Below are 15,747 nucleotides of genomic sequence, written 5' to 3' on the forward strand. Positions count from 1 at the left end.
CACAGCTTAATAAAAATGTTATACAAAATTAATTTCTCGAAATTAAAATATTGAAAACTCCTTCATCACTAATAATAATAACTAGATTTAATTCGTCACTATGACGAATTATAGGTTATATACATTGATTTAAATAAAGATAATTGATTTTTAAATGATATTTTGATTGATTGATTTTCTCAGAATCTTTAATTATTTATAATATATGATAGGACCTTGATAACGCGAATACAATGGCCGGTATCACAATCCGATCAAAGATCCCTTTGCGTATAATGTCATAAACCACATTTGTTATAATATATTCATATTACATAATAATAAAGACATAAGTTACTTTTTATCTAGATTTCATTATAAATCATGTGTATAATCTATACACTAAGAAATAAATTTGAACAAACAATACGGATAATAAAAAAAAATCTTATTTTGTTTCCCAAGGTGAGACTCGATCTCGGTACGTTAAATGCCATAGACACGCGCACAGACCACCGAGCCATACATAACTGACTAAAAGTTGTAGAAAAATGCCTCCGTGTATTTACTATGCAGTAACCACTTTGGTGCAGATAGATTACTACATACCGCAATGAATTATAATTTTTTACTATGATGACATCTCTCAAATTGTAAAAAAATGATGCACTGTCAAACTATATACTTTTAACTTTAATATATGAACTTTTGAAGGAAGAAAGTAATGTTAAGTTTGTTATTTTGGCTTAAGAAAATGTCATAATTTGTTTGATTGTCGAAATTAATTTTTTTTAATTTAATATGCAATTAATTATGACTTAATCAACTTTTGTTCCCTTAATTTAATAATAAATCATACATAAGATACATACACTTCAAGAAAATGAAATAAAAAATAGGTGTTCCCGAGCATTCTCACGATCTATATTAATTTTAAAATTTAGCATATTTTCACCATTTTGTTAACTTATACGTGCGTAGCCTGTCACTTTTGACGTGCTCGTATAACGCACTTTCGTGTTGAAAAGTGAATAAAATATGATGATATTATTAAAGAAAGGTTTTACAACAGAAATCGGACAAAAAGAGTGCGCATTAACGTATAACGCGCAGTGCGCGTGCAAAAATCTGCGCACTCATGGAAATTTTTTAAACGCTTAAAATTGCCTGAAACGTACTCTAATTTCATCGAAAATAAATTTTGACAATTTTGAAAATTGTAAGCGCGCGTACGCATGCGTTATATGCGCTACGAACGTAATTATATTGCCATATGATGAAATATGACCTGAAATTTATGAGTACCAAATTTTGTTTAAAAGTGATTCATGATTGTGAAGATATGATTACAAACGTGATTTCGTTAAATTTTTGATTGCGCACCGTCAACACAACCACATCGATTTCTGGCCATAAGGAATATACTCTGAAAAATTGACTTAGCTAGATGAAACTGATATCAAGATAATTGACGGACAAAATAGTGCTAAGGAAAGAATAAATAAAGGAATAAATAAAGATCCTGACAGAATCAAGAGGTTATATGCATGGTAATGCATATAATAGCTAATGAATGCTAATAATAGCTAAAATCTTGAGAAAAGGCCTGAGCTTATAAAGATTCTATTTAAAACAAATAATGTCTAAAGCGGGAGTACCTTCTAATAGCCATTTATGGGGAACATATCAATATCTATTTAGATATTATTATAAAAATATAAATAATTGATTTATATAATATCATAGCATAGTAGGACTAGCACGTTAAGATAAACCTCAAACTTTTAAAGTTGTAAACTAGATACCGCGCACTTTTGGAAAAGATAAAAATGATGCCTTACACACATTTTGGGCACGTTTCGCATGCCCCTTGCCTCGCATGCCTCGCACTTTATTCAACACTCCATCGCCACCATTGACGTGGCCTTTACCACACTATTAATTATTTGTATATTCATTGTTATTTGTAGTACCAACGACGGTCATCAGGCAGCGTTCTAAGTGCCAAAGGTTGAATGTCGCCAACAACCAAATCAAGATGAAATATTGTGTCCGTGTATTAAACTAGTTGAAATACCGTCAAAACACAAGGTTAGTGTCCATAATATATCAACACCAGTAACCCCTCACTCAGCCGCATTTCACATTTCTAATCTGTCTGCAAAGTAGTGGTAATGATATATACTCTTCCTGACTTTATTTACATGACTATTGTAGGCCTTTATTTGATAGACCTGTGCCCATTTTTTATACACATATAAATATTGATGAAACAACTGTTCTTATGTTAATCAATTAAGTAAGTCTTAGTAAATATACAACTTTTATAAATGAGGCCTATTCTACGTTTTCTTTAGATACGGTACAGTACGGTAATTATACATCATTGTTCTGTACAAATGTGTTAAATAGTATTTCAATCTAATGCATTCATTGATAAGCACAATATCAGCACTGTTTTTAATTGACAGATTGAGGGAAAAACGTGTGAGGAAAATTCTGGGCGATAGCGTCCATACAGTCGTTTTTCGAGACCATCGGTACCGTGAGGGCGTTCACAATTTTATGGATTTGTGTTTGTCCAGACGGTAAATCATCCAGTGTGTGTAACTTTCGACTAGCACCAACTTTTGAACACAACATGCTTGAGCGATGTTGATCACGTGCCGATGATGTACCAAACTCGTCTCCACATTCCGTGCAACTGTACGGTGTTTTCCCTTTTAAAAGAACAAATTATATCAATAAATATTAATAAGATAATTTTGAATAATGAAGTGGATTAATTTGTCCGACCCAGTAATTCTTAATTAGAACGTTATTTTGATTAAGTTATACACGTATAAAACAGTAATAATTTATTATGGAATAGTGCAGTATCCTACAGTATCAGAAATGCTAACCGCAATATGGACGTATGCTATACAGATGAACCTGCCATTTCTGGTTACAGTACCTCATATAATTCATAATAAAATATTGTATCATAAATAGTTTAACTCCAGTATTAAGAGGACACCTATTTTTGTCTTGTAATTTTATGTTGAAACCTGAATAAAATCAAATCAAACCAGGAACAAATACAATATTTAGCATTTCTTAACAATTAATTGTTAAAAGCAATAGATCAATTATAATTCTCTTTGAAATCTCGTGGACTTTAGGTAATATACTTATCGAAACCTGCCGCAGGACCTAAGGTCAAATTGTATTTACGGCTGGACTAAAAAACCAGCAAAATTACTATCCCGGAAATACGTCATGGGAAACACTTAGCGTCATTTGTAACAACAAAGTCATTGTAGAAGGTCTGCACGTAATTATAAGTACGTAAAAATCAGGTAAACGATCGGAGTATGACGAAGAAATTGTTACTGATTATTCATAACTTAAGTTAGAAGAAAATATTTGTAGGCTATAATTAGTATGTTTGTTACAAGTTTGGTAGTGAAATCTAGTTGTTAGTGTTAGACCCACCTGTGTGTACACCTGTACTGATATGGAATTTTAGTTCGTACGGTTGGGTGAACGTTTTGCCGCAGAACTGGCAGACGCTCGACTTTTCCTTTGTATGTGTTCGGCGTACATGACTGTCGTGTGCTGCATGTGATGCAAATGATTTGAGGCAATGTTTGCATTTAAATGGTTTCTCGCCACTGTGTTGACGAATGTGAGTCCTTAGGATACTAGAGGCTGTGAACGCCTTACTGCAGTACACGCACTTGTATGGGCGCTCTCCGCTGTGCACTCGAAGGTGTTTGTTTAAACTGCTTGACTAAAATGAAAATAAAAGAATTATAATGTTAGTAATATTCATGTAGTACGTGATAGCACCTTAGAATATTAGGTCATTGCTTTTATGATGTATAAAGATAAAGGTGAGTCCCGTGTTCATTCTGAACGTAGTGGAATGAGCTGTTAGGAGCTCATAGTACTAAGCCTCGGCATTATGTGGTAGGGTGGCCAGTTCCTTTTCACGCTGCCTTTTTTCTCCCTAGTATTTTCAACTAGGTACTCATTTACAGCTGAGTAGACTGGGAGTTGTCGGGAATTGAACCCGGGTCTATCTGTATGACAGTCAAGTGTCCTAACCACTCGGCTATCCAACTCCTCCTTATGATGTATATTTATAGAAAAAAAAGATGCCTTCTGCTAACTAGTATATTTGACCGTATATGAACATTTTTATGTTAACATAACATAACCTTAATATTGAATTATTTATATAGCTCGTTTATTATAATAAGATATTAGGCATGCGTCAACATAAACAATATTTTTATAATACAACATTGTTAAAATAATAACACTAAGCCTAATTAATATTAAGAACAATGTTTTATAATTATGTTTATTCATGCTAAATTGTGTATTGAGCAATTTTGTCAATAACCAAACAAGTTGTTGCATATGCCTGTAATTGCAAATCTAAGATCTGCTTTTAAGGCCTTCCTTTACAATAAAGATTATATAGTAAAAATAGTGTCGGAAAATATAGTTGTGACATAATATTTCTTACCTGTGAAAAACTTTTACCACAGACATTACACTTATGAGGGCGGTGTTTTTCGTGAACATGAAGGATATGAATACGAAGTCTGTCTCTTTTTTCGAAAGATCGTCTGCAAAGATGGCACGGGAACTTCCGGTCGCCCTGATCAACACACCTGGTGTATTTAAGATGTTTGTCACGATAATACTGGTAAGCGAATACTTTTCCACATCTGTTGCATTTGAATCCTTCCTTGTCTAGAAAAACAAATAGTTCCTATACTGTTATACCGTCATCTATGATCCTCAAAAAGTCAAAGTAAAAAAAACACGATATACCGGCTCTGAATATCGTTTGTTTCTAAGCCATGATAGATTGCTAGCTAGCTAATATGGTACAGTTTCTCTATAATGTGTAGTTGTGTAGTTTATGTAACTTATGAACTGCTTTCTAGAAACATATAACTTACTGTCACTACTCTGATCATCTAAAGAATTCAAAGTTGCTATCGCTTTGAGTGACACTGGTACTCCCATGAACTGCAGGTATGAATCACCGTACCAAACTAGTAGTTCAGAGCCCTGGAAAAATAAGAAAAGGGAATGAAAATAAATATTGTATCACAAAGGTTGCAAAAAACCGTGACTGTTTTACGTATCTCTATGGTATGCTGTACAGAATTAACTATGCTATTTGTGTTTATATTCTCCCCAAACAACAGTGATTTAAAGATGTGGTTCTAGGCCCTGTGCTTCTCGGTCGTATAACGTTTAGTGCCGTTACTGTATTCGTACGCATTAGCTCATAAGTAATTATGTTTATAAAAAAACTCGTCTTTATGATCGTAGGTGTATCATAATCCGTGCCAATTTTGTTCTTATACAGTTTCATGATTTCAAATGTATTGTGTGTTTGATTTGGTACTACACAATATGTGCGTGAAAGGAAGGAAGGGAGGTTGAACTATCATCGCATAAATTCATTGCAAATTCGTAAATAATTTATTTGATTTTGTATTACCCTAGGTATGTCTTTGCATGCTTCGTAGTAGATATCGTTTCCTTGTTGAATCGCTGTCATGTTTTGTTCTTGAGCGTAGCGGGCGTTGTTTATTAGCGCCATCCAGCATCCGGTGCATCCCTTTCCGTCAATGAAATGACTCAATTTACCTTCAACAAATATCTGAAATCGATCGGAATTTGTAGATTTAAACGGATTATTGGGCACATGTCCATCATGAGTAAATAGGGTAGTAGTGGGTGGTCATAGAAGCCTGGACCAGTAGGTAGGTCTACTTTATTGAAAACAAACGGTAATCGTCTCCTGGTGTACTGATCATTACAGGCCACGGGATACCTTTTGTTGTGCAGAGTTGGAGAAATGAAAGCTTGATCAAAGACATTTTTTAGTGTGCTACATAGCAGCTTCACACGGAAGACAGGCCTAGTAGTTGTATGATAGGCCTACACATTTTAAGAATGCCACCGTGAAAAAACAACTCTGGCGCTTGCCGTTATCATGTCTTTAGCCAATGTTCGCTAGGCCTATATGTTAGATATTTTGGTTCTCACCTTATACAATTTAAACTTACCTCCCACATACAACTATTATCATCGGTGGTTTTAATTTCACTTGGGTGTACAATTTTACCTCGGAACGGACCAAATTTAGTGCCTTTAGGCGTCATTGCTTTGTCACAGAACGCACCATGGTGAGTGTTTCCACCTACTAACGTCTTTCTGATGATCACTCCTGAAACAAACGACAAACACACATCATATTTTAAATTAGTAACATTGGATTTTAAAAATTAGATAGGCCTATTATATTGTCCACTTTAGTCAGTGTTATTAAGGTAGTTATTGTTGAAGATCTTAAGAAATTATGGTATAAACGTACATAAAGATAAAAAAAATAAAGCTAGAAAAATGTAATAAAACACTTACCATTTGGTATTTCCATCTGTGAAATATCAATGTGGTCTACGGCCGATTTAGATGTGTTGATTTTTCTTATCGCTAAAGAAATAATTAGGTAAACAATAACAAAAATAGTATTGTAAGTTGTTTTATATTATAATAATATTGGAGTTATTATTCGTAAGGAATGTTCAGAAAAAGTATTGTGCTAGGTATAAATACTTTCTGCTTAAAATAGTTATGGTGGTATAATGTGTAATCTATATTTTGAAAAACAAAACACAATAACGATCAGTGTATTTAATGATATAATGGTATCAAAATCAGTGTAAAATCGCAAATTACAAGGCATGCGTACTCTGGTTGGAGGCAACATCGGTTTATCCTTTGATTTTACCGACCTTATTTTAATGCCTACTTGGCGTATTGTGTCCTTTAGAACCGTTGTGCACGCTATAATAGGTTAACTGTTGACCGTGTTACTCACAAGTACTCCCTGAAAACCTTTCAAATTAACATCCCTTTGTTATACCTTTTCTAATCTATCGTTAACCTTGTTGATGGTATACCTTACTGGTTTGTATAAACGAACAAATAAATACCAAGACTTATTCTAGTTATAGAGAAACCAATGTAATTTGTATCATTCTGTGCTACTACTGCTGCTGTCACTGCTGCTGCCAGGAAGCAAGATTGGTTTAGATTTTAAATTTCAATTAATCACACATCATCATATTGGATGACATTCGTTCCTACCATGCATTTGCATTGCAAAATATAGGTTAATATTATTTTCTTTTTTCAATGTGTAGGCATATTAGTAACATCTAACACTTGCATCAAGCTCAGACAAATTGTTCTTATTTTTCACAGCACTGACTTCTAGCCTCAGTCTCATGAGTGAGTTTTCTAATACGTGACCTTACTGTATATATGTGATGTAACTAAAATACTTATGAATAACGAGTAAATAACATATTAAACAATAAAAATTAACCATGAAGTCTGCAGTTTTCCCAATACTATTTTTTGTTTCTAATAGCAAGCTCCGTACAATTAATTATACTAAATTTAGAAGGCGTGAGTTTGATTCTAGCTGAAATTGGCGCGTTTTTAAAGGCCAGGTGCGGGCAAAAAATTTCTATTTATCATACATTCCAATAATTATCGATAGCCCTATGTTTCATAATTTTTGGGATTTTATTTGTGTTACACGAGCTTGTTGAAAATCTTTCTTATCAGTGGGGGGATAGTTCAAATTACACAGTAAAATCTCTATTCTTTTGTACACAAATTTTGTAAATAGAGAAGCATTTTAAAAAGCTATGAAAAATAAATGGTGTGGTAAAAAATGTTGATGACTAAATATAGGTAATATAACTTGAATTTTACATTTCTGGTATTTTTATTCAACTTCAGATTTTTATTTTCATGCTATAGCAAAAATTATCCACCGTATATTCACCATCTTTTTTCACCTTCTAGGGAGTCACCAGAAATGTTACCGGTATTACATTAAGTTAAACTACCTAACTACTGAAAAAAGGTCTTCCTGGTTTTTATGGTAGAATTTTGCCAAATTTTGTATTTGACCATAATAATTAAGGAAAATTCATGTTTTTTCGTCTTGATTTCTGTTACAAATATTTGATTTATGTACAATTAACCAGATATTATATTTAAAATTCATGCCTGTACCTGAGCTTTAAATTAATGTTTTGATTTGAATTGTAACTAAGTACCTACCAGGATTGTGTACGTGTAGGCCCGACAGTGCATGTCCGGTCCAACCAATCTGTCCTTTACTGTATCCATACAGAGATGTGTCAAGTTCTTCTTGAGTGAAAGAAAATCGTAGCGGTTGCATACTTTCTGTTATACTTTTTATTCGATTGTTGTTTTTATCGACATTAACATGTTTAGGCCGAGTTGCATGGTACGTTGGCGTTTCAATCGTAGCACGGTGTGGTGGTCGTAGAAATTCTGGTGCTAACCACAGATGATGATTTTGAGGCGGGATGCTTGTTCGACTGTCGTCGTTGCTCAACAGCTTGCCGAATGGTGGGGGCCATCGTAGAGTTAGACTAGTGTAAAAAAATCAAGAAAAATAATAATGATTTATATCATAATGAGGATGATTTCATTCACCAATCATAATCATTTTATACTAGTGGAGAAAAAGCCTTTTGTGTACTCACTTCACTCCACTCCATGTACACGTACAGTATAACGTATGTTAACATAAACATCTATCTCTGTTTAAATTAAATTTAAATTATCTATGTCCACATATCCATTGGGCTCTGTACTCTGAACTTTCTTTTAAACTTGCATGTATTTATTGTTTTAAATCATATTGAATAACATCATTTCGGTTCGTTTCTTTGAACTAGAAAGATCTAACTATGGTTTTATTCAGATCTGAAGAGGGCCTAGTTCCCTAATGTTCAAACAATCCCCTACTTCCTTACAGTGCCCATTTGTATTGTATGTATATTGAAATTGAAAAAGGAAGGTGGAATTGTATAAATAGAAATGAAAGATTATGCAAATTATGTGCTTTACAAGCAATTGAAGATGAATATCATTTACTTTAGTTTGTCCCTTCTATTCAGATATTAGAATTAAATATATGTTTTCCTTTTATACAAACAACCCAACTAAATTAAAATATACTTATCGTATATCTACCACAAATACTGATCTTATTGTTAAACTTTAAATATTTATTTTTTTCATTTAAACGTAGAACAGAATTTTTATATAACGAAATAAACTATTTAGTCATGATAGATTTAAAAACTGAATTTTTGAAGCTCTTAGTATTATAATTAGAATATCTATTTCTATTTCTGTACTCCCAAATATATTGCAAGGTTTTCCAACTACTTGTTATGAAATTATAAGAAAAAGAAACTTCTTTTTAATTATCACACTGATTTATTGCATACACAAACATATTATAAGTCTTTCCCAAATAGCCCTGGTAAAGACCAACTATATTTTTATCAGGCGATTAATACACAGTAATAGTTAGCAACAGATGATGTTGGAACACAAACTAGTACCTTCTTTTTTATTTGGAGATCGAGCCAGTTCCATTGTCTACGAATGTTTACTGTCCTCTAGTTGTTTGCTAAACTACCACTCATCGTAACATTTTAATTACTTCGTATTGTAACCGCTAAAGCACATTGTAATTCGTGTTAGCGTTAAACAATTATGTTGTCACAGAGGGTCCGGTACGCGGGTTTAGGAAGGCCGTTCGTGGAATAATTTAATAGTTAAGGTTTAACAAGATTCATTACACTACATAAACTATTATTTATAATCACGTATTTTCATAAGATATAATTAGCTTTGCTAAATAGAATAATCTCATGTTTAACACTCAATCAGTAACCACATATATACTGAATGAAACCCTTAACATATCGCTTCCAGAGGTGTCGATTTCTCACTCTTATACCGGCTGGCAACAATGTTGTATGTGCATATATTTTAGCTTAAGCAAACTTTGTCATCTTAGATTTAAATTGATTTGCTGAAGCTCTGTAGGTTTTCAATCAAGTATACCTAGGCCTATATTTTCTTTATTCTTTATCTATATATTATATAAATTAAACATAATTTTTATTACAAATCATTTTAAACGCAAATAAAGGAACTCTATCAACGTGTAAACAATAAAAAGAAGAAATTACACTAACAAAAATACAAAGATAAACAATTACTTTTTAGAAAATATTATATAAAAAACGTGCTTCCATAGGTCTTATACTCCCGCTCTTTGATACAGTTAGCGTACTATAATATCGTTAGATATTTTTTATATGCCTTTCAACAAAACAGTTGCATAGTGCCTTAAGAAAAAGACAACATTGATGTATGCCTACTGTAGGCCTATAGGAACAGTAAGTGGATTTTATTAAAGATGAATAGCGAACAAAACACGTCGGCTGTAGGAAAGCACTGTTCCTTCGTCAGCAATGATTATATTTCTATCAGTTATTTAACTCATTACGTTGATTTAATTTATTTTTACCATATTATTACTGTAATATCATCACAACATTTCAACGATTTAGCTGTATATTTAATTATATAATTATCGCATCGTCGTGTTGTTAATTGTGTTACGGTAATTATTTGATTCAATATCTGTCATTCTACTCAAGAATTACACTTTTCCATTGTTGTCATTCGAATTAAGTCTCAAATACGATAAGGTACGGGTAATTATATTGACACCAATAAATTAAATAACCTTAAATGATATTCCAACGCATTAGTGACTTGCATTGGAAGTCGGTGAATGAAAAACTATTTTAATCTAACAACGCTTTTTAATCATACCGTTATAGGATATAATTATACTTTTTTCTTCTCCCAAACAATAACTGTGTATAATTCTACATTAATGATATCTACCACACTATAATAATTGTTTTGGTGAATGGTGTCGTGTAATGTAATCCAAAATTAATTATATTATTGCACTTGATTACATAGAGAGATATTGTATACATCAAAGGCTAATGATTATATAGTCAATTTGGTCTATAAAATTACCCGTATGATAATTTATATTCTACTTGTTCTTATTAGATTGTATAACTGTTAACAGAATATATCCCTGTTTTTATGATATTTGGTGATATTCCTTTTTTCAAGAAGGATGCTTTTCTAAATGTTATCTATACTTGTATTGATTCGTTAATTTTAGATAATTCAAAACTATTTAAAATACATGTTTTATCTTAATTTAATTCATTTAATACATACAGAATTTAATATAAAGATAAATAATAGTAATTTACAAAATAGGCCTATCCATAGCCATGAAAGTGAAATTACTCTTCCCTGTCATAAGTTGATAAATAAAACTAAAACAAACAAAAACAAAGTCAGATATAACACCTCACCATTTCGGTTAAAAATCTCAAGTTGGCTACATGCATTAAGTTCTATCTACACTATCAAACTTTATGTTGAGTGTCTATTATTATATGGATACGACGATGTCATCTCACTACCGTATTTAGGCACATCACATTTTTTTTTGTCAAACTAGTTTTATAGTATAGACAGTTGCTACATCTGGTATATTAAGCTCTGTCTACACTATTAAACTTTATGTGACCAAAAGGTGATGTGCCCATATATGGACATGATTATGTCATATCACTCCCATATTTGGCCATAACGCCACCACATACATTGTTGTCAAACTAGTTTGATAGTGTGGACAGAGCTTTAGATATGGAATACCTGATGAGAACAGCAATTTATTGTAAAGGAATGACGTACATATTTCTTGTAATATCAATAGAGTACCAGATTTCGTTGAATTTAGCCTTTACATCATTTTCCAACCAACAGAAAAGGGAGCGATTATAAAAAATATGTACATACGCTTTAATGTGGATAAATCAACAATAGTTTGTTTCAGGAAATGAGACAATGTTTCTTTAAAGCGTGTTTATTTGCAACTATGATTATCTGAGTAGCATTATGCTGTTCAACAATTAATTTCAAAGTTATCATGCAATTAAGTTTTAAAGTAAAAACTAACGCATAAACGCCATGATTGATAAGTGAATAAGCCTAATATTAAAAGGAAAAATTAGGGGAGAAATTGCAAGATTTAACAACCTATATTACGAACCTAAGGTTCAAAGCCAATATTAGTAAATTGAAACCTCATGCATAAATGAATGATAAGTGAATAAACCTTAAATCTATTCAGAAGAAAAAAATATATCTGGTTAAAATTCAAAGGCAATGGTCTTTTTGTAACTTCTAAACATGGACGTATAGCAATTATGTGTATACTTTTATTTGTCTGAAAAGTGAAAAACAATACCGGTAACTTAGTAAATGAATAAATTAACTTAATTTCACAAAAAAATTCTATTCCTATTTGTAAAGATAAAACTATTTTAAACTTTTAAAATTTAAATTCAAATAGGCCTATTTATTTATATTTAATATTTTAAAGCTACCGTTAAAGCAATAATATTATGTTATTTAATGCTATCGTTTTAAAAATATAAATCAAATTTATTACAATTCTTTATTTATACTTAATTACAGTCAAACATTACGTTATTTAAAGAAAAATTCATTTGAATGGAATACATAGTTTAGGCCTACATGTATATTTCTTTGGAAATTAAATAAATTAGGCCAAAAGTTGTACCCATGATCTTTTACAAAAAGTAAAATACCGACATCCCATTTTTTTCTTTCTTTATGATCTTTCCTATCTTTTTTAATTTTCATAATTATGTGTATTCTCATTCAAACAAACATTGGTTAAACCTGATTTCATTGTAAATTCTACTTTCATTGGCCATGTGAGAAAAAGTATTCTTATTCGTATAATACAGTCACTATACTAATTTCGTTTCATTTAAATAGTTTTATTAACGGGAAATAACGAATACCAGAGATTAAAAAGAGAAAAACTCATAATTATACTGTGTAAACTAGTTTTTTCCTACGGTACCGCTACACTTTTGAAAATGTTAAAACAAATACTGTTTGAGCAGTGCGTTATATTATTTTTGAAAAAAAAAAGTGTCTTACCTTGGAGTAGTTTGAAGGAGAGACATCTTATATTGATGGTTGTTTATTGAGGTGTTACAGACGACAGAGTGGCAGACGATCAACTAGGTGTTTTTGTACTACAAAATGTGTATTGTAGAAATTAACGTGACTATGCTTCAAAGATCGAAGATTATCATATAATTAGAACATAATAGTCCTTTATATATAAGGTTTCAGAATCTCCCAGCTAGAAACACACTTCATCTAATTCGTCGAAAGCTTTGCGCATGCGTGTTCACAGCAATTTAGTTTGGTAGAAAGATCTGGCTTACATAAACTGTACATTGAAGTACTGTGTACAGAAGTGTCTGGTATGAATAGAGGAATTAGTTACATGGCTGGTTTAACCAAGCCATTGTTTTCTTACTTCTTTGGCGTTAAATTAGGAACTAATTCGAAGTTTTGTTCACGGTGTCGGTCGGCTAATTCCGACAATGCAAACGATTAGTATTTTAATTGGTATCTCCTTATACTATCTACCGGTATCCTTCTATATGCACAAACACAAGCGTAAGCAATGTTTCGATGTAACGAAATTAGATATATTGCTATTAGAAACTCGTTTACCCAGGGAAGAGTGTAATTTAAGTTATACTGTTTGTTTGCAAAGTATTTGTTATGTTTTAAATATTAATAATAATAAACCTGGGAAGAGTTAAATTAGTAATTTATTTAGTATAATAATATTAATGCTAAATAGTAATAAAAATAATGTTAATGCGCTGTAGGCCTAAACATTATTACCCCGGTCATAACATTATTACTAACAAATATCATTTTCTATTGAAATAATGTTGGGCCTATTCAATAATTTCAGAGAACATTTTGTTAGCTTCCTAAATACAATCCTTTTCACTAAGAATAGGTTAAAATCTACAAAATGATATATGTTTTTATTACAAACAATTTTTTTTAAATAAAAAATTCTACATACCTATAAAACATAATAATATAAACGTTTGCCATAAAAAATGGATAAATAATGGATATATAGAAAGGAAGGAAAGAAAATGCAAATACATGTCTATTGAGATCAAATTCGATATAACATGACCCGATTAATTAGTAGCAAATAATAAGTATAATTATGATAGTTATAAGATACAATTATGAGAGTTACCATTCACTCTATTAATTTCAAGTTTGTTATTTTTTTATTTTATACTTTTTTTGAATTAATCTACATATTAAACAAATAGCTAATTGTAATAGTGCATTTATTAATAATTATTCTGTTTACCACCAGCATTATTTAGTTGTATGTTTATTAAAGAAATAATTCAATTTCCGAAGAAGCTTGTTGCATTATAATAATTAGGATTTTAATTATTTATATAATTACCACTTAAGCAAGAACCATTGAGGCGAATTTATTTTGGATGTGAAGTTTGAGCGCGCATCCCTAACCAGGCATTTACTTAGTCTTATTAAGTCATACTCTCATGGTAGTTGTAAGTTACTAAATTATTTATAAATAATAGTGTAGTTGACGATTAATATATTAATAACAAACACAAATACAATTAATATTTTATGACATTAACATAGGTAGCACTCATCATTGGTTCCCACTTGGACGCAACACAATGACGTAGGCGCAACACAACTAAACTGACCAGTCACAAGCGACAATTCGGATGGCCCATCGCCTCGTGATTGGTCGAATTACAGCTTGGTTCCCAGTAGAGGCGCAACGCAAGGACGTAGACGCAACAAGCAAGTTAACCAATGACAAGCGACTGTTCGAATAATTCATCGCTTTTCATTGGTAAAATCACTTATGTTGCGTTACGTACTTGTTCTTACTAAATTATTATTTTTTTTTTAATGGAAAAGAGTTAAAATCAAGAAGGAATTCAAAATGAAAACAATTGAAACGCGGGTTACCCCCACAAAAATATTTAAAAAAATAATGGAATATAAATATCCAAGTGGTACTTGCAGCAAGCAAATAAACACAACAAACATATTCAATTAGAAGATTTAGATACTGCCATGGTTGTTATATAAAAAAAAAAGGAGAAGGCCTATTACAACAGTTGCTACTTTTTTTAATCCGTCTAATTCCTCACAAATTAACTGCATTTCCTATTTTCTAATCGTTATAAGTATAGCAAAGCAATGTTGTATATTAAAGTGGAAGCCCTTTAATTAACGCATACCGAACAATTTTCCTCACAATAGCATTAAAATCGAGGATACGTCCAAGAATTATCACCGAAACGCCTCTATAATTATGTAATTTACTAATAGCTTTATACTATCATCACCAACCTAGATTGCTGGCTTAAATACAAACATTTACATCCGTTGATTAGCCCTATGTTCTTTTAGAACACCGTCTGAGAGTATTTACGGATTGCGTGTAGAAATTAAAAGACGGTGAATTTTACCTTTCTCTAGTTTTATCGACAAAACTAAACGAATCGATAGTAATGAAACCTTTTAACTTAATGAAATATTAATTTAGGCAATTTACTTTAGATTATCAACACAAGTGTTTTAAATATTATTAATGTTTATTAAACACAGGATTACATTTTATAAATAGGTTCTCTTATACCAGGCTACTTTACCCACGCCTACAGAAAGATGAGATACGTTTAAAGTTTCTTTAATGAATCTAGGTCGGATATGTTTTTTTCTTCTCATTCTTTCCTTAAGTTTCACAATTGCATGTTTAGATTGTGCCTCGACTTCGTTCATGTTGTCTGGAATGCTATGAGTTCGTTTTATATCTTTTCA

At 31.6% G+C, this 15,747-nt stretch overlaps 1 protein-coding gene across 1 annotated transcript; it reads right to left on the reverse strand.

The window, feature by feature from the left end:
- Positions 1-1,935: 1,935 nt before the first annotated feature.
- LOC144839149 (PR domain zinc finger protein 14-like) lies at positions 1,936-13,007 on the reverse strand. Its single transcript, XM_078694461.1, has 9 exons — positions 12,982-13,007; positions 8,137-8,474; positions 6,418-6,489; positions 6,063-6,274; positions 5,492-5,653; positions 4,941-5,052; positions 4,499-4,728; positions 3,457-3,754; positions 1,936-2,699 (listed from the first exon to the last, which is right to left on the reverse strand). Exons 1-9 carry the CDS (start codon positions 13,005-13,007, stop codon positions 2,440-2,442), a joined length of 1,710 nt encoding a protein of 569 aa, XP_078550587.1. The 3' UTR covers positions 1,936-2,439.
- Between the last annotated feature and the right edge of the window lie 2,740 nt (positions 13,008-15,747).

Source organism: Antedon bifida, chromosome 4 (genome assembly GCF_963402885.1).
Source record: "Antedon bifida chromosome 4, ecAntBifi1.1, whole genome shotgun sequence".
NCBI lineage: Eukaryota > Metazoa > Echinodermata > Crinoidea > Comatulida > Antedonidae > Antedon > Antedon bifida.